Source organism: Salmo salar, chromosome ssa02, assembly GCF_905237065.1.
Source record: "Salmo salar chromosome ssa02, Ssal_v3.1, whole genome shotgun sequence".
Taxonomy (NCBI): Eukaryota; Metazoa; Chordata; class Actinopteri; order Salmoniformes; family Salmonidae; genus Salmo; species Salmo salar.
Genome location: NC_059443.1, coordinates 30,672,637 through 30,692,088, shown reverse-complemented (window position 1 = coordinate 30,692,088; position 19,452 = coordinate 30,672,637). Strand labels below are relative to the sequence as shown.

At 42.7% G+C, this 19,452-nt stretch overlaps 1 protein-coding gene across 5 annotated transcripts in view; it reads right to left on the bottom strand.

Moving 5' to 3' along the window:
- LOC106579511 (epithelial discoidin domain-containing receptor 1) overlaps positions 1-19,452 on the bottom strand; it is an 87,759-nt gene that overhangs the window by 47,369 nt on the left and 20,938 nt on the right. For all 5 annotated transcript variants that reach the window (XR_006760683.1, XR_006760681.1, XR_006760684.1 and 2 more), the window contains exon 2: positions 4,703-4,860. Coding sequence is in view for 1 of the 5 variants with exons in the window: in XM_045702084.1 (XP_045558040.1) it covers positions 4,703-4,860 (158 nt within the window). In the remaining 4 variants the exon portion in view is untranslated. The remainder of the gene's footprint in view (positions 1-4,702; positions 4,861-19,452) is intronic.

Here is a 19,452-nt window from a genome sequence, read left to right as displayed (position 1 = left end):
TCATACATCAGGAGTATTATAATAGGTAAAAGGATCTTAATTTGACCTGTTTCTCACAGCAGGAAAATAATTCTGCAGCAACAGGAAATATTAATCATTGTGTGGATTATAATTGATGGACATTTTTGTTAAGGAAAATTAAGTCTGACATTTTAAACCTCGAACACACTACAAGTTTGCGAAATGTCCTGCAACAACAGGGTGATCCTACACCTGTACATGTCATTGTTGGAGCCAGGCGTGGATAACTGATACTGTCATTGATATGGGGGCGTGGATAACTGATACTGTCATTTATATGGGGGCGTGGATAACTGATACTGTCATTGATATGGGGGCGTGGATAACTGATACTGTCATTGATATGGGGGCGTGGATAACTGATACTGTCATTGATATGGGGGCGTGGATAACTGATACTGTCATTGATATGGGGGTGTGGATAACTGATACTGTCATTGATATGGGGCGTGGATAACTGATACTGTCATTTATATGGGGGCGTGGATAACTGATACTGTCATTGGTATGGGGCGTGGATAACTGATACTGTCATTGATATGGGGGCGTGGATAACTGATACTGTCATTGATATGGGGGCGTGGATAACTGATACTGTCATTGATATGGGGGCGTGGATAACTGATACTGTCATTGATATGGGGGCGTGGATAACTGATACTGTCATTGATATGGGGCGTGGATAACTGATACTGTCATTGATATGGGGGTGTGGATAACTGATACTGTCATTGATATGGGGGTGTGGATAACTGATACTGTCATTGATATGGGGGCGTGGATAACTGATACTGTCATTGATATGGGGCGTGGATAACTGATACTGTCATTGATATGGGGCGTGGATAACTGATACTGTCATTGATATGGGGGCGTGGATAACTGATACTGTCATTGATATGGGGGTGTGGATAACTGATACTGTCATTGATATGGGGGTGTGGATAACTGATATTGTCATTGATATGGGGGTGTGGATAACTGATACTGTCATTGATATGGGGGCGTGGATAACTGATACTGTCATTGATATGGGGGCGTGGATAACTGATACTGTCATTGATATGGGGGCGTGGATAACTGATACTGTCATTGATATGGGGGCGTGGATAACTGATACTGTCATTGATATGGGGCGTGGATAACTGATACTGTCATTGATATGGGGGCGTGGATAACTGATACTGTCATTGATATGGGGGCGTGGATAACTGATACTGTCATTGATATGGGGGCGTGGATAACTGATATTGTCATTGATATGGGGGTGTGGATAACTGATACTGTCATTGATATGGGGGCGTGGATAACTGATACTGTCATTGATATGGGGGCGTGGATAACTGATACTGTCATTGATATGGGGCGTGGATAACTGATACTGTCATTGATATGGGGGCGTGGATAACTGATACTGTCATTGATATGGGGTGTGGATAACTGATATTGTCATTGATATGGGGGCGTGGATAACTGATATTGTCATTGATATGGGGGCGTGGATAACTGATACTGTCATTGATATGGGGGTGTGGATAACTGATACTGTCATTGATATGGGGGCGTGGATAACTGATACTGTCATTTATATGGGGCGTGGATAACTGATACTGTCATTGGTATGGGGGCGTGGATAACTGATACTGTCATTGATATGGGGGGCGTGGATAACTGATACTGTCATTGATATGGGGGCGTGGATAACTGATACTGTCATTGATATGGGGCGTGGATAACTGATACTGTCATTGATATGGGGGCGTGGATAACTGATACTGTCATTGATATGGGGGCGTGGATAACTGATACTGTCATTGATATGGGGGCGTGGATAACTGATACTGTCATTGATATGGGGGTGTGGATAACTGATATTGTCATTGATATGGGGGTGTGGATAACTGATATTGTCATTGATATGGGGGCGTGGATAACTGATACTGTCATTGATATGGGGGCGTGGATAACTGATACTGTCATTGATATGGGGGCGTGGATAACTGATACTGTCATTGATATGGGGGCGTGGATAACTGATACTGTCATTGATATGGGGGCGTGGATAACTGATACTGTCATTGATATGGGGGCGTGGATAACTGATACTGTCATTGATATGGGGGCGTGGATAACTGATACTGTCATTGATATGGGGCGTGGATAACTGATACTGTCATTGATATGGGGGCGTGGATAACTGATACTGTCATTGATATGGGGGTGTGGATAACTGATACTGTCATTGATATGGGGTGTGGATAACTGATACTGTCATTGATATGGGGGCGTGGATAACTGATACTGTCATTGATATGGGGCGTGGATAACTGATACTGTCATTGATATGGGGCGTGGATAACTGATACTGTCATTGATATGGGGGCGTGGATAACTGATACTGTCATTGATATGGGGCGTGGATAACTGATACTGTCATTGATATGGGGTGTGGATAACTGATATTGTCATTGATATGGGGGCGTGGATAACTGATATTGTCATTGATATGGGGGCGTGGATAACTGATACTGTCATTGATATGGGGGCGTGGATAACTGATACTGTCATTGATATGGGGGCGTGGATAACTGATACTGTCATTGATATGGGGCGTGGATAACTGATACTGTCATTGATATGGGGGCGTGGATAACTGATACTGTCATTGATATGGGGGTGTGGATAACTGATACTGTCATTGATATGGGGGCGTGGATAACTGATACTGTCATTGATATGGGGCCGTGGATAACTGATATTGTCATTGATATGGGGGTGTGGATAACTGATACTGTCATTGATATGGGGGCGTGGATAACTGATACTGTCATTGATATGGGGGCGTGGATAACTGATACTGTCATTGATATGGGGCCGTGGATAACTGATATTGTCATTGATATGGGGGTGTGGATAACTGATACTGTCATTGATATGGGGGCGTGGATAACTGATACTGTCATTGATATGGGGGCATGGATAACTGATACTGTCATTGATATGGTGGGGTGGGGGGTGGATAATGATGCTGTCATTGATATGGTGGGGTGGGGGGGTGGATAATGATGCTGTCATTGATATGGTGGGGTGGGGGGGTGGATAATGATGCTGTCAGTGATATGGTGGGGTGGGGGGTGCATAATGATGCTGTCAGTGATATGGTGGGGTGGGGGGGGTGGATAATGATGCTGTCAGTGATATGGTGGGGTGGGGGGTGGTTAATGATTCTGTCAGTGATATGGTGGGGTGGGGGGGTGGATAATGATGCTGTCAGTGATATGGTGGGGTGGGGGGTGGATAATGATGCTGTCAGTGCTATGGTGGGGTGGGGGGGTGATAATGATGCTGTCAGTGATATGGTGGCGTGGGGGGTGATAATGATGCTGTCAGTGATATGAGGGCATGGGGGGTGATAATGATGCTGTCAGTGATATGGTGGCGTGGGGGGGTGATAATGATGCTGTCAGTGCTATGAGGTCGTGGGGGGGTGATAAGGGGGGAAGTTCTAACTCAGTTGCTGTCAGTGAGTCAGTGGATAGGAATGTGGAGTTGGAAGATAAACCCTCTGAGACACACACACACACCTACCCCCTACACCCCCACACGGACAGGCCTGTTTCATTACATCATTACCTAGCTGCCAATCAAACGCTCTCTCCAGGCCTCTCCATCTCTCTTTTTACTCCCCTCTGTCATTGCCCTCTCTGTCTCCATTGGCTTTCTTCCCATGCTCCATCTCTCTTTTTCCCTCTCTTTCTCCCCCTTTCACACACACGGTGGGTGTTTCCCTTATTTTATTCACTCTTCATATCAGTTCATATCCTGGTACTAATGGGCTATTTCCTCCTATAAAAGACTTGTTGTTGCATCACCGCAGCAACGGTGTGGAAATAATAACCATATGGATCAAATCAGATGACACAAACGTGTGCATGCATGTGTGTGTGTGTGGGAGACAGATAATTCATTGTCTGCTTCTACCCTGGAGGTGACAGCTCTGGTTTCACCTTGTGGAGTATCCTTTTCTCTACTCTACCTCAATCCCTCTCCTCCCCTCCCTCCTTCCCCTCTCTCTCTTTGTATTCCTCCCCTCCCTCCTTCCCCTCTCTCTCTTTGTATGATTGACAGGTTGATGAGCAGCCTGTACATTAGTGAGGTTGAATACCCAAGGCTCTATCTCCCTGCTACCATCTCTCTCCTGTTACACATGGCTGCCTAGGAGACATGGACCTGAAACAGGATCGGCTGCTGATAGCGGATGGACAGACTTAAGGCACACATCCAAGAATGTGAGGAGATGTGAGGAGAGTGTAGACAAGAAAGGGGCAGAGAGGGCGAGGGATGGAGGGGTGGAGGAGGAGGATAAGGCAATGGGTGAGGCAGCGATGGAACTGTCTGACATATCTGAGGGGGTGCCTGTGAGATCATGAATGGAAGGTAAAACACATCTGTTCTGATTATAGTTTTTTCCCTTGTTGTGACTCAAATTGTATTAAACCTGGCCGATTGGTCAACGATCATCAATCCCTAGTCCGTCTACTATCTACCTTGGCTTTAACTAGGTAGGTTATTGAGAACCCATTCTCTTCAACAATAACGACCAATCATATTCTGGGGATCTGATTTGACCTTGACCTTAAGCAGCCACTTCCTGTCTGACATCTGACCTTTGACCTCTCACCTGGTTTAAAGTGCCAGTCGTGGTCATCCGCAGCCGACAACGCCACCAGGATAACGGCAACCACAATGACAGGTAACAGCCGCAGCTCTGGCGTTGCCATGGCACCAGCAACACGCCCGGTTACCTGTCCGGAGACGCGCTGACAACCACAGGCATACCTGACAGAGAGAGAGAGAGAAAGAGAGGAAGGATTAGAAGATTTCAGAATGCATGAATCATTTATTTTGTATCATGAAAGACAGAATACGAGAGAGTAGGAAGAATGAGAGAGAGGGGTGATAATCCGTGTGGATGGGTTTCTGTCTGAATGTCAGGTCCAGTCTAGGAGATACAGTAGCTTCCTCTGTGATTTATGAAGCCCTGTCTGTCAGCCCTGTGTATGTGTAACCAGACACCATGGACTCATTGGAGAGCAACTCCACTAAATCCTCAGGCTTAGAGGAGGAATCCAGGTGGGAAATCACCTGTAGTAGTTAGACTGGGGCCTGATAGGGTGCTGTAGTAGTTAGACTACAGCATGGGGAGTGATAGGGTGGATAGGGTGCTGTAGTAGTTAAACTGGGACCTGATTGGGTGCTGTAGTAGTTACACTAGGGCCTGATATGGTAGATAGGGTGCTGTAGTAGTTAGACTGGGACCTGATAGGGTGCTGTAGTAGTTAGACTGGGACCTGGTAGGGTGGATAGGGTGCTGTAGTAGTTAGACTGGGACCTGATAGGGTGGATAGGGTGCTGTAGTAGTTAGACTGGGACCTGATAGGGTGGATAGGGTGCTGTAGTAGTTAGACTGGGACCTGATAGGGTGGATAGGGTGCTGTAGTAGTTAGACTAGGGCCTGATAGGGTGGATAGGGTGCTGTAGTAGTTAGACTAGGGCCTGATAGGGTGGATAGGGTGCTGTAGTAGTTAGACCTGATAGGGTGGATAGGGTGCTGTAGTAGTTAGACTAGGGCCTGATAGGGTGGATAGGGTGCTGTAGTAGTTAGACTGAGACCTGATAGGGTGGATAGGGTGCTGTAGTAGTTAGACTGAGACCTGATAGGATGGATAGGGTGCTGTAGTAGTTAGACTGGGACCTGATAGGGTGGATAGGGTGCTGTAGTAGTTAGACCTGATAGGGTTGATAGGGTGCTGTAGTAGTTAGACTAGGGCCTGATAGGTTGGATAGGGTGCTGTAGTAGTTAGACTAGGGCCTGATAGGTTGGATAGGGTGCTGTAGTAGTTAGACTAGGGCCTGATAGGTTGGATAGGGTGCTGTAGTAGTTAGACTAGGGCCTGATAGGGTGGATAGGGTGCTGTAGTAGTTAGACTAGGGCCTGATAGGGTGGATAGGGTGCTGTAGTAGTTAGACCTGATAGGGTGGATAGGGTGCTGTAGTAGTTAGACTAGGGCCTGATAGGGTGGATAGGGTGCTGTAGTAGTTAGACCTGATAGGGTGGATAGGGTGCTGTAGTAGTTAGACTAGGGCCTGATAGGGTGGATAGGGTGCTGTAGTAGTTAGACTGGGACCTGATAGGGTGGATAGGGTGCTGTAGTAGTTAGACTAGGGCCTGATAGGGTGGATAGGGTGCTGTAGTAGTTAGACTGGGACCTGATAGGGTGGATAGGGTGCTGTAGTAGTTAGACCTGATAGGGTGGATAGGGTGCTGTAGTTACCCATCTACGAGACACAAAAGGGCTTGTCCAGTAGTTTTACTGGTGGATGCTTAATGATTGGGGGTCATGGGGGCAGGGAGGGAGAGACAACTGGTAGGGGAGGGGGTGTAGAGGGGTGGCCTGGGGTCCCTGTGGGCCCTCTGACTTCACTGGCACAGACCAACAGCTGACACACAGCTGTAGGGACACAGAGGAAGGGGAGCGACAGTGTTATGGACAGAGGGAGGGAATGAAGGGAGGTATGAAGACGAGTGAAAAGTGGAATTGTAGGCATAGAGAACGGAAGAGAAGGATGGAACGAAGGAGCAGTCCAGATGACATGGATGACATAGTAGAAAGAGTGTGTGTGTGTGTGTGTGTGTGTGTGTGTGTGTGTGTGTGTGTGTGTGTGTGTGTGTGTGTGTGTGTGTGTGACAGAGGAGATTTCAGGGATAGCCAGCCAGTGCAGCTGTCCAGAACAAAAGACAGGTGCTAGGCAACAGATACAGGGTGCAAGTGTTCAGAGAGAGGGAGAGAGTAGACAGCTTGTTTTGAGAAAACACCCAAGCCTTCCAAACGAGTGAAGCAGTGTGTGTCTGCTGTGCCAGATGACACCATGTTGAAATATGTCTCTTACAGGATTCCAGTAACTCCAAGCATGCAGAACCAGAGCTGAGAATCTCCCTCTGCTGGCCTGTCCACTATGTCAACAATCCTAAAAATGATCCCGTCACAATCCATAACAAGGTACTCAACAAATGTTACAACAGATAAAATACCTTTACTGACCAGCGATCACAAAACTGGATGGAAACACAAACCTTAGGTTCTGAAGAAAATACAACCAAATGAAAATCACCACTAACCAAAACCAAGATTATGTTTGGCATAGACAGTCAAGTGTTTTTGAGGCACCAGGCAGCTGCCATGTCTAAGTGGAAAAACAAGCCACAGTGTTTAGGGAGAAGCTAGTGAGGGAAGTGAGGCGAGCCCACAGTGTTTAGCTAACCATCTATCTATCTCCCTATCCCACTGCCATTTCCCTCCACTTACATGATTTGTCCAGACTAATTCACAAGGCTAACTAATGGTTATGAACAGCTGTCTAAGTCCCACCACACAACAATAAAACAGACAGAGAGAAGGGAGAGGGAAGGAGGGAATGAGGGAGGGAGAAGAAATGTTCTTATGAAAAAGTATGCTTCAGAGAAAGTATGACAAAAGTTTGGATTCCTTTTGGCACTGCAATGTGTCATGACAATCATATTGTAGTTTGCATTCCAAACTATACTGAACAAAAATATAAACACAATGAGCTGAAATAAAAGATCTCAGACATTTTTCATACGCACAAAAAGCGTATTTCTCTTTCATTTTGGCAACAAATTTGTTTACATCCATGTTAGTGAATATTTATCCTTTGCCAAGATAGTCCATCCACCTGACAGGTGTGGCATATCAAGAAGCTGATTGAAACGCATGATCATTACACAGGTGCACCTTGTGCTGGGTACAATAAAAGGCCACTCTAAAATGTGCAGTTTTGTCACACAACACAATGCCACAGATGTCTCAAGTTTTGAGGGAGCGTGTATTTGGCATGCTGACTGCAGGAATGTCCAACAGAGCAGTTGCAAGAGAATTTAATATTAATTTCTCTACCATAAGCCGCTTCCAACGTTGTTTTAGAGAATTTCGCAGTACGTCCAACCAGCCTCACAACCGCAGACCACGTGTAACCACGCCAACCCAGGACCTCCACATCCGGCATATTCACCTGTGGGATCATCTGAGACGAGCCACCCAGACAGCTGATGAAACTGTGAGTTTGCAAACAGAAGAATTTCTGCACAAACTGTCAGAAACCGTTTCAGGGAAGCTCACCTCCGTGCTCGTCGTCTTCACCAGGGTCTTAACCTGACTGCAGTTTGCCGTTGTAACCGACTTCAGTGGGCAAATGCTCACCTTTGATGGCCACTGGCACGCTGGAGAAGTGTGCTCTTCATGGATGAACCCCCATGTCGCAAGGATCTGTACACAATTCCTGGAAGCTGAAAATGTCCCAGTTCTTTCAAGGCCTGCATACTCAGACATGTCACCCATTGAGCATGTGTGGGATGCTCTGGATTGACGTGTACGACAGCATGTTCCAGTTTCCGCCAATATCCAGCAATTTTGCACAGCCATTGAAGAGGAGTGGGACAACATTCCACAGGCCAATATCAACAGCCTGATCAACTCTATGCGAAGAAGGTGTCGCGCTACAAGAGGCAAATGGTGGTAATCCCAGAAACGGACAGGTTATCTGATCCATGCCCTACCTTTTTAAAGGTATCTGTGACCAACAGATGCATATCTGTATTCCCAGTCATGTGAAATCTATAGATTAGGTCCAAATGAATTTATTTCAATTGACTGATTTCCTTACATGAACTGAACGGCTTTCCCTGTGGCTCAGTTGATAGAGCATGGTGTTTGCCATGCCAGCATGGTGTGTGCAACGCCAGGGTTGTGGGTTCGATTCCCACGGGGGGCCAGTACAAAAAAACTGCATGAAATGAAATGTGTGCATTCACTACTGTAAGCCGCTCTGGATAAGAGCGTCTGCTAAATGACTAAAATGTAACTCAGTAAAATCTTTGAAATTGTTGCATTTATATTTTTGTTCAGTGTATAATGTGATTGTCTCGGAACTGCTAAGATCAATAGTACCCATTAAAACACCCATTCAAGTTGGGCCATATTATGAGAGTTTGCCATACTATATGACTTGATGGTATCAAGCCCAACTTTGAGCTGGAATGTTCGTTCCTCTCAGTCTAATTCTAAGGGGTTGAGTTTGGGCCTGGGGTACAACAAGGAGCTGATTCTAAATCTATTATATTCTCTGTGTTCCGTCTTCTCTGTGTGGAGTCCATGAACACAGCAGCCACAGAGACTGTTTCTCTCCCTAGCCAGTCAGCCAGTTAGTAAGACAGACAGACCATTTCTCTCCCCAGTCAGCCAGTCAGTAAGACAGACAGACAGGAGTAATAGTAACCCTCCCACTGGGGAGGCTAGAGAGTAGTGAGGTCTTTGTTCTGGGTTTCCGTCAGACCCAGTAGAGGGAGTAGAGGGAGTCACTGAGGCACAACCATCTGGTGAGTCCTGGATAGAAGGAAACACCTTTTAACCTTCCAAGCACTTACAGTGTTCGATAGTGTCAGCCAGGGAAACAAGGCAGCACTTGAAGGCTTTCCTGAACGAGAGTAGATGGTTTTGTTATTTTGTCTGTGAGTCAGTGATAGCCTGGTCCCAGATCTGTTTGTGAGGTCTAGACACATCAGAGGGGTATACTACAAAGTAGGATCAATGAGTTAGCCAGCTAACTTGAATTAATAACAAGAAATAACTGTTGATTTTCTGATTCATTAAAAAGCTTAGATATGTGTTATGGTTATTGAGTCAATTAGACCATGCCCATTTCAAACTTATCTTTCTAAAAATGACAACATTACTTTAGAATAGTTAGGCAAGTAAGATGGCTAACTCATTGATCCTGCTTTGTAGAATACCCCTTTGTTTATTTATGCTGTAGTTGACAATACAACACAAACAGATCAGAGACCAGGCTAGGTCAGGATTTTTGTTAGCCTGGTAACACTGCTACTGGTTCTGAGGGGCTATCTCAGAATCTTTAAAGACCTGGCCAGAAGAACAATAGTGGCAGCTAGAGAGCTGTGCTACTATCCAGCAGGCATTTTTGCTAATCCTGCAAGAATTTCTGATACCCTTCCCTTGAGGCTGTCGCCCTTCCCTTGAAGCTGTCGCCCTTCCCTTGAAGCTGTCGCCCTTCCCTTGAAGCTGTCGCCCTTCCCTTGAAGCTGTCGCCCTTCCCTTGAAGCTGTCGCCCTTCCCTTGAAGCTGTCGCCCTTCCCTTGAAGCTGTCGCCCTTCCCTTGAAGTACTATTAAACTATCTGACTCATTGCTTGCGTCCGTAATGGGTCTGCGGTCAAACGATCACCACTCATCACTGTCAAACGCTCCCTAAAAGACTTCAGCGAGCAGGCCTTTCTAATCGACCTGGTCGAGGTATCCTGGAAGGATATTGACCTCATTCCGTCAGTAGAAGATGCCTGGTTATTCTTTAAAAGTGCTTTCCTCACCATCTTAAATAAGCATGCCCCATTCAAAAAATTTAGAACCAGGAACAGATAAATCCCGTGGTTCACTCCAGACCTGACTGCCCTTGACCAGCACAAAAACATCCTGTGGCGTACAGCATTAGCATCAAATAGCCCCCGCGATATGCAACTTTTCAGGGAAGTTAAGAACCAATATACACAGGCAGTTAGGAAAGCAAAGGCTAGCTTTTTCAAACAGAAATTTGCATCCTGCAGCACAAACTCCAAAAAGTTCTGGGACTGTCACGCTTATCGACGGTGAAGGAGGACCAAAACGCAGCAGGCATGCGGTTGTTCATTTTGAACATTTATTCACTCCAAAATGAACACAAAAATAACAAAAGAGAACAAACGATAAACTGACAGTCCTGTAATGCTGACATACACTAACACGGAACAATCTCCCACCAATGACAAACACACCCTAATATATGGGACTCTCAATCAAAGGCAAATAGACAACACCTGCCTTCAACTGAGAGTCCCAACCCCAATTAACCAAACATAGAAACAGACACACTAGACTCAACATAGAATACATGAAAACCAAACAGTGCCCAAAAACCCCGGAATACTTAAATCAAATGCCCCTTCAACAAACACACCACCCCGAACCACATAAAACGAATACCCTCTGCCACGTCCTGACCAAACTACAATACCAATTAACCTTATACTGGCCAGGACGTGACAGGGACACTGTAAAGTCCATGGAGAATAAGAGCACCTCCTGCCAGCTGCCCACTGCACTGAGGCTAAGAAACACTGTCACCACCGAACTAATCTAACAAATCCAAACAAACAAATCAGAACTAAAGTTTTGTTGCTAAGGATTCCACGACGCGGTTAGCCTTTACGGCTGGGACTGCAAGTTTGTGTTCCTTTTTTTGCGCGGATTCCACGAGTGCTAGCTGGCTCTACTACAGACACCTGTCGTTGTCATGGGAGAGACTCAATGTGATCTTTTCGTAAAACAACTGGTTGCAGTAAAGAGCCAATCTGGATACTAAGGAGATCCTGAGGGAAATCGACGAGTACCAACAGCTTTACGCTATGGAGGAACAACATACTCCTTCGTGGAAAGATCCGACCACCTCACAAAATAACTTTAACCCGACAAAAAAAAGAAAAACAGATTAATCTACAGACACGGATGATTTACTTACCCTTGAGGTAGAGGCTAGTGCTCTGGCTGGAATCCATGCAACACTGTAAACGTTGTGTGAAGAGGTAGCAGGGCTGAGGGGGAGTTTGGAGTTCAGCCAGAGTGAAATTCTCACGCTCCAAAGAGAAAACAAGACACTCACAGCCAAGGTAAAAATCCACGATTCCAACATGGATTGTCTACTCAGGGAAAACAGGGTGATGAAGGAGTCGCTACTAGACATAGACATCGTTTTTTTACTGGGATTCCTGAGGACGTGTCCAATAATCCAGAGGGCGCGATCAGAGAATTAATGTAATCCGCCTTGAACCTTCCTATAGAGACTGTAAACAAGGTGGCTTTCCACAGAGTACACAGACTTGGAGCTCGGAGTGACAAGACCAAGGGTCCCTGACCGATCATCGCGAAATTTGAACACTACCAACAAAATGAGTTGATCAAAAGCAGGGGAAGGGAGCTTAAAAGGGACCAAATTCGGTCTCAATGACCAATTTCCAAGGGAGATAAACGAACGTCGTAAGAGACTGTATCCGGTACAAAGACAACAAAGGAAGGATGGTAGGCGTGCCTTTATCATTGTGGACAAACTCTTTATAGATGGAAAGCTATTCCGAGACAGCTCCACAGTGGCTGTACTAAATTCAACAGGGACTTCAGGTTACAAAAAGAAGAAGGTATGGTAACTGTAAAAATATAGGAACATTATGAAGTGGATATGAACACACACGTACTCAATTACATGCTTGCTTACACATACGGACTTATACATACACACACACACCTGATCTCGCTCTCTTCTCTCCCTCTTTCTCTATTGTCGAGAACTGTTTTATAATTTAATGTTTATTGTTTGTCTATCTTTTTTATGTATTTGTCTCCATTTTTCTATATGTTTACAATCTTTTTTATGTATTTGTCTACATTTTTCTATATGTTTACAATCTTTTTTATGTATTTGTCTAAATTTTTATATATGGGGAAGATATCAGAATAGGGGCATTGGTGAATAATAACATATTGTATGGAATACATTTGTACTGTAGTGAAGCCGTCTCTAGAGTAATGTAAGGTCTAGCGCATGATCATGTGAAACGTCAATTGCTATGGAAATGCTGGGATGTGTTTTTCAATTATGTTAAAGGTAATTAGGATGCAACTATGATGGTGATATGATATGGATTACAATTATCATAATGAATATTAAGGCTATACGCACTACATGTTTCACACAGACACTCAACCATGCAAACTGGCAGAGTTATTATTTATTTGGACATCACACATTATAGTCTTACTCTTATACAGACATCGTACACACTCTCACTATATCACATCCAATATCATACACATCAACCTACTCAGATTTGCTACACACATAATATCTTGTCTCAATTTTCTAACATCTGTGGCATTGGCTCACAGGCAAACAGGCAAGGAAATAAAACAAATATTGCTAGAACCTATTTCTTGAATACTAAATATCAGACATTTGAAAGCTCTAGTTTTGACCTTCATAATACCTCTGATGGCAGTAACTTTACAAGCACTATGGTCAATTTAGACTGAGAATAGTATCTAGTTATGGTAAGGGGTGAAATAAGTATAGCCAGTTATAATTGTAACGGTTTAGCAGATTATAAAAAAAGATCAGTCTTTACATGGCTAAAAGAAAAGGAATATAACATATACTGTTTACAGGAAACTCAGATGAAGTTGCGTGGGAAAAGGAATGGGGTGGTGAAATAATTTTCGGTCATGGACAAAGGAACTCAAAAGGTGTGATGATCTTAATTAACAAAAATGTCGATCTGAATGTGCAAATAGTCCAGAATGATTCGCAAGGAAGGTGGATCCTTTTGAATATGAAAGTGGACGAAAAAGAGATTTGTCTCATTAATCCATATGGTCCAAATCAGGATGATCCACACTTCTTCGAAAACATTTATACCAATTTATTGAACTTACAGGCAACAAATGATCTAATCATTATGGTAGGAGACTATAACACAGTGTTAAGTACCTCAATGGACCGTAAAGGTAATCACTCTACAAACTATCATCACCGTGCCCTTTAAGGAAATCACAAATATAATGGACACATTAGAAATAATGGATATTTGGCGACTAAAAAACCCCGACCTAGTGAGATATACATGGAGGAGACTTAATCAAGCTAGTCGTCTTGACTACTTTCTTGTCTCTTTCTCTCTTGCATCAAAGGTTTAAAAAGTTTTAATAGGAGACAGGAAGCGATCGCATCATCATCTAATTGGGATTCACATAACTCTTATAGATTTTCCATATGGACGGGGATATTGGGAATTGAATCAAAGTTTACTGGAGGACAACTTATTTTTAACTAAGACAAAAGAATTCATAACTGAATTTTTCCAGTATAATATAGGTTCAGCAAATCCCCTTATTGTTTGGGATACCTTTAAATGTACCTTCAAGGGTCATTCAATTCAATATTCATAAATAATAAAAAAGCAGTTTCTGGCTAAAGAGACAAGACTAACAAGGGAAATCCATGAACTAATAGTACAGGTAGATAGAAATAAAAACGATACTACAGCAATACAAAATAAGTTAGAGGAAAAACAAAAAGAACTTGAGGAACTTATTCAAGAACGATCTAATGTAATCTGTTACAAAAATAAAGCAAACTGGATGGAATATGGAGAAAAATGCACCAAATTCTTCCTGAATCTCCAAAACAGGAAGGCTAACAAAAAGAATTTGCAGAAACTCGTTAATGAAGACGGCATCATCTATGATTCTCCGAATGATATTTTAAAAGAGGAAGCTAATTATTTTAGGCAGATGTTCTCGTTTCCGTGTCATCCTTTCCCACTGAATGAAGATTATGGTAAGGAATTCTTTCCAAATAATATAAAAAATGGAAAATTAACAAATGTACGGAAAGATCAGTGCGAAGGCCAAATTACAGAGGAATAACTTTTTGAGGCTATTAAATCCTTTCAGTCTGGAAAAACCCCAGGGCTTGATGGCATACCGGTAGAGGTAGATCAAGTATTTTTTTATATACTAAAAGCTCCATTCTGATTTCTCTATTATTAAAACAAGACCCAGATGGCAAATATAAAGACCCAGTCTATCTAAAAAACTGGATGCCCCTTACACTTCAATGTTGTCATGCAAAAATACTAGCAAAATGCATAGCACTCAGAATTAAAAGGGTTTGACCAGGTGTTGTTCATCCTGATCAGACAGGTTTTTTACATGGACGATACATTGAAGATAATATACGACAACTACTAGAAATAATAGAACATCATGAAACATATAAGAAACCAGGAATGGAATTTATAGCGGATTTTGAAAAGGCATTTGATAAAGTAAGACTGGATTTTATTTAGAAATGCCTGGATTTTTAAAATTTTGAGTAATTCTCTTATAAAATGGGTAAAAATAATGTATAGCAACCCCAGGTGTAAAATAGTAAATAATGGCTACTTCTCAGAGAGTTTTGAATTGTCAAGAGGAGTTAAACAAGGGTGTCCGCTGTCACCATATCTATTTGTTATGGCCATTGCAATGCTAGCTATTAAAATCAACTCCAATAACAACATTAGAGGATTAGAAATCCAAGGCTTAAAAACAAAGGTGTCCATGTATGCTGATGACTCAAGTTTTATATTAGGTCCACAAGCTAGATCCCTGCAATGTCTCATTGAAGATCTGGATAACTTTTACATTTTAGTCATTTAGCAGATGCTCTTATGCAGAGCGACTTACTACATACATTTCATACATTTTTTTTTCTCCATACTGGTCCCCCGTGGGAAACGAACCCACAACCCTGGCATTGCAAACACCATGCTCTACCAACTGAGCCACACGGGACCACTGTACTCTCTTTTCTGTACTCTCTAGACTAAAACCTAATTATGTGTGCAATGTTACGTATTGGATCCTTAAAATATACAACTTTTACATTACCCTGCAGTTTACCTATAAAATGGGCTGATGGTGAAGTACACATACTCGATATTCATATCACCAAATATATAAATAAGCTCTCCACAATGAATTTCAATAGAAAACTTGTAAAAATAGACAAGATAAATAGGTAAATACCTGTCTATTTATGGAAAAATTGCCCTGATTATCTCCCGAGTCATATCTCAGTTTACTCACTTACTTATGTCGCTGCCTACTCCTGATGATTCGTTTTTCAAATCATATGAGATTTATCTGGGACGCTAAACCAGCCAAAATAAAATGTGCCTATCTATATAATGAATATGAATTGGGTGGTTTGAGATTATTAAATATAAAAGCACTAAACCACTCTCTAAAAGCTTCACTCATTCAAAAGTTTTATTTGAACCCTAAATGGTTCTCAAGTAGATTACACAGAAAAGCTCATCCATTGTTTAAAAATGGCCTTTTTGCATTTGTGCAGATTGCCATGTTGTAACGGTTGTCGTCGGGAATGGAGGACCAAAACGCAATGTGGATGCTCATCTTGTATTTATTTTCAACCAAGAGAACACCAAAATAACAAACAAAGCACTCACAAACAACAAAACAGTCTTGTCATGCTCACACACACAAAACAAGAAACAATCTCCCACAAACACTAAACCAAACACATACCCATATATAGGACTCCCAATCAGAGGCAACGAGAAAACGCCTGCCTCCAATTGAGAGTCCAACCCCAATAAACCAGACATAGAAATACAAAAGACCAGAGACCACATAGAAATACAAACATAGAACATTACCCAAAAACCCGGAAATAATAAATCAAACGCCCTACTAAATAAACCACCACCCAAAACCACATAAAACAATACCCTCTGCCACGTCCTGATCAAACTACAATAACAAATAACCCTTATACTGGTCAGGACGTGACACTGTCTCATTTTCGATTAATTGAAAATGATACTTTATTCAAAGTATCTCTCTTTTCAAACAAGCATTGCAGAGCTGGCTACAATTTCAATTTCATCCCCCTGAAAGATAGAACAAATATTACAACAAATATTATGGCTGAACCTAAATGTGCTGGTTGATAAAATACCTGTATTTATGGGAAAGATGTTTGAAAAGGGTATTTTGTTCTTAAATTATATTGTAAATTGGAATGGTAGAGTTATGTCCTTCATAGAGTTATCAGAATTGTACGGAAAGGTCTGCTCAATCCAAGAGTACAACCAATTGATTACAGCATTGCCCCAAAAATGGAGGCGAGTGGCAGCGGTAGGAGGTAGGGAACTGGTCTGTCTGCCCAATATAAAGGATCAAAACTGGCGAAGGAATAAAAATAGCATAAATAGGAAAGAATACCAGTTTCATTTGAGGACCAGGATGTTGACAACTGTGCCATAGAAATTGTAAAATAGTTGGGAAGAGATTTTTGATGTACCGATTCCATGGTACAGGGTGTATGAGTTGATATATAAAACAACGCAAGATTTAAGACTTCGTGCTTTTCAGCTAAAATTATTATATACAATTCTTGCCAACATCAAAATGTTGAATATTTGGGGCATAAAATCATCGAAGCTCTGCAGATTTTGTTGTGAGGATACAGAATCAATAGACCATTTATTTTGGTATTGCCCTCAGGTAGCTTGTTTCTGGCCTCAGGTTCAGGAATGGCTCTAAAATTGACCCTAGAAATAGTACTGTTAGGAGATCTGGAGAAACTGGGTCAGTCAGTTAGTAATATACTAATACTCTTAGTAAAAGTATTTATCTTCAACTCGCAATCTGTGGATTCTATTCGATTAGATAGATTGAAATTGTACTTTAAACATCACAGCATAGTTGAAAGATATGTGTTGCGTAGTGGGTGGCCAGCAGAGATAGATGGGATGGGATGGGCTGAGGGAAGCTGAGGGTTGGTATGTGGAATTGGAGACAAGTAGGAGTGGAGTTGCTGTGTAAGAGATAGAATGATGGTCAAAGATAAAAGTGAAAAAAAGTACAAAAAGTACAAATAAAACATAATAAAAAGTACATCAAAATGACACTAAGTGGTAGTGTTTTTACAACTAATGCCAGTTTGCCTAAGGCTGACCGTGCAGGTGTTTGTACACATGCATATACACACACTCTCATTCAAATAAACACATACAAGAACACACACATACATGTAATAGTGCCAGACATGCAGCACAAACAAATACAGTTGACATTGCTGTCATGATTTTAGTTGTCCTTGATGTCCTTTGTTTTAAATTATTATTAATATATATTTTTACAATTTTGCATTGTTGTTTGCTGTTTTCTTCTGTCTTTTCCTTTTTTCTCTTTAGTTCATTATCTTGGTTGTTGGTGCATTGGGGGGTTCTTGGGGGAGGGGAATGGTATTAATTGAATGTCTCGAATGGTTGAGGGACAGCTATTGGGGAACTGTGGGGGGATTTTGGAGGGTTCGGGTTCACGTTTTTTGACCTTGTGGTAGATCAGTCAACATGCCCTTGAGCAGGGCATTGACCCTGGCTGCTTCTGTGTGTTGCTCTGAATGGGACTCTGTTGGATGACTGGTGTGATGTAGTTATTGAGCGGCTTCACTGCAAGTATATTGTATGTTTCAAATATTCAATAAATATTTATTTTTTTAAACACTGTCACCACTGATAAATCCACAATAATTGAGAATTTCAATAAGCATTTTTCTACGGCTGGCCATGCTTTCCACCTGGCCACCCCTACCCTGGTCAACAGCCCTGCACCCCCCACAGCAACTTGCCCAAGCCTCCCCCATTTCTCCTTCACCCAAATCCAGATAGCCGATGTTTTGAAAGAGCTGCAAAATCTGGACCCCTACAAATCAGCAGGGCTAGACAATCTGGACCCTCTCTTTCTAAAATGATCAGCCGAAATTGTTGCAACCCCTATTACTAGCCTGTTCAACCTCTTTTGTATCGTCTGAGATCCCCAAAGATTGGAAAGCTGCCGCGGTCATCCCCCTCTTCAAAGGGGGAGACACTCTAGACCCAAACAGCTACAGACCTATATTTATCCTACCCTGCCTTTCTAAGGTCTTCGAAAGCCAAGTTAACAAACAGATCACCGACCATTTCGAATCCCACCGTACCTTCTCCACTATGCAATCTGGTTTCCGAGCTGGTCATGAGTGCACCTCAGCCACGCTCAAGGTCCGAAACAATATAATTACCGCCATCGATAAGAGACAATACTGTGCAGCTGTATTCATCGACCTGGCCAAGGCTTTCGACTCTGTCAATCACCACATTCTTATCGGCAGACTCAACAGCCTTGGTTTCTCAAATGACTGCCTCACCTCAGACAGAATTCAGTGTGTCAAATTGGAGGGCCTGGCAGTCTCTATGGGGGTGCCACAGGGTTCATCTCGGGCCGAGTCTTTTCTCTGTATACATCAATGATGTCGCTCTTGCTGCTGGTGATTCTCTGGTCCACCTCTACGCAGACGACACCATTCTGTATACCTCTGGCCCTTCTTTAGACACTGTGTTAACTAACCTCCAGACGAGCTTCAATGCCATACAACTATCCTTCCGTGGCCTCAAACTACTCTTAAATGCAAGTAAAACTAAATGCATGCTCTTCAACCAATCCCTGCCCGCACCTGCCCACTCGACCAGCATCACTACTCTGGACGGTTCTGACTTAGAATACGTGGACAACTACAAATACCTAGGTGTCTGGTTAGATTGTAAACTCTTCTTCCAGACTCACATTAAGCATCTCCAATCCAAAATTAAATCTAGAATCAGCTTCCTATTTCGCAATAAAGCATCCTTCACTCATGCTGCCAAACAT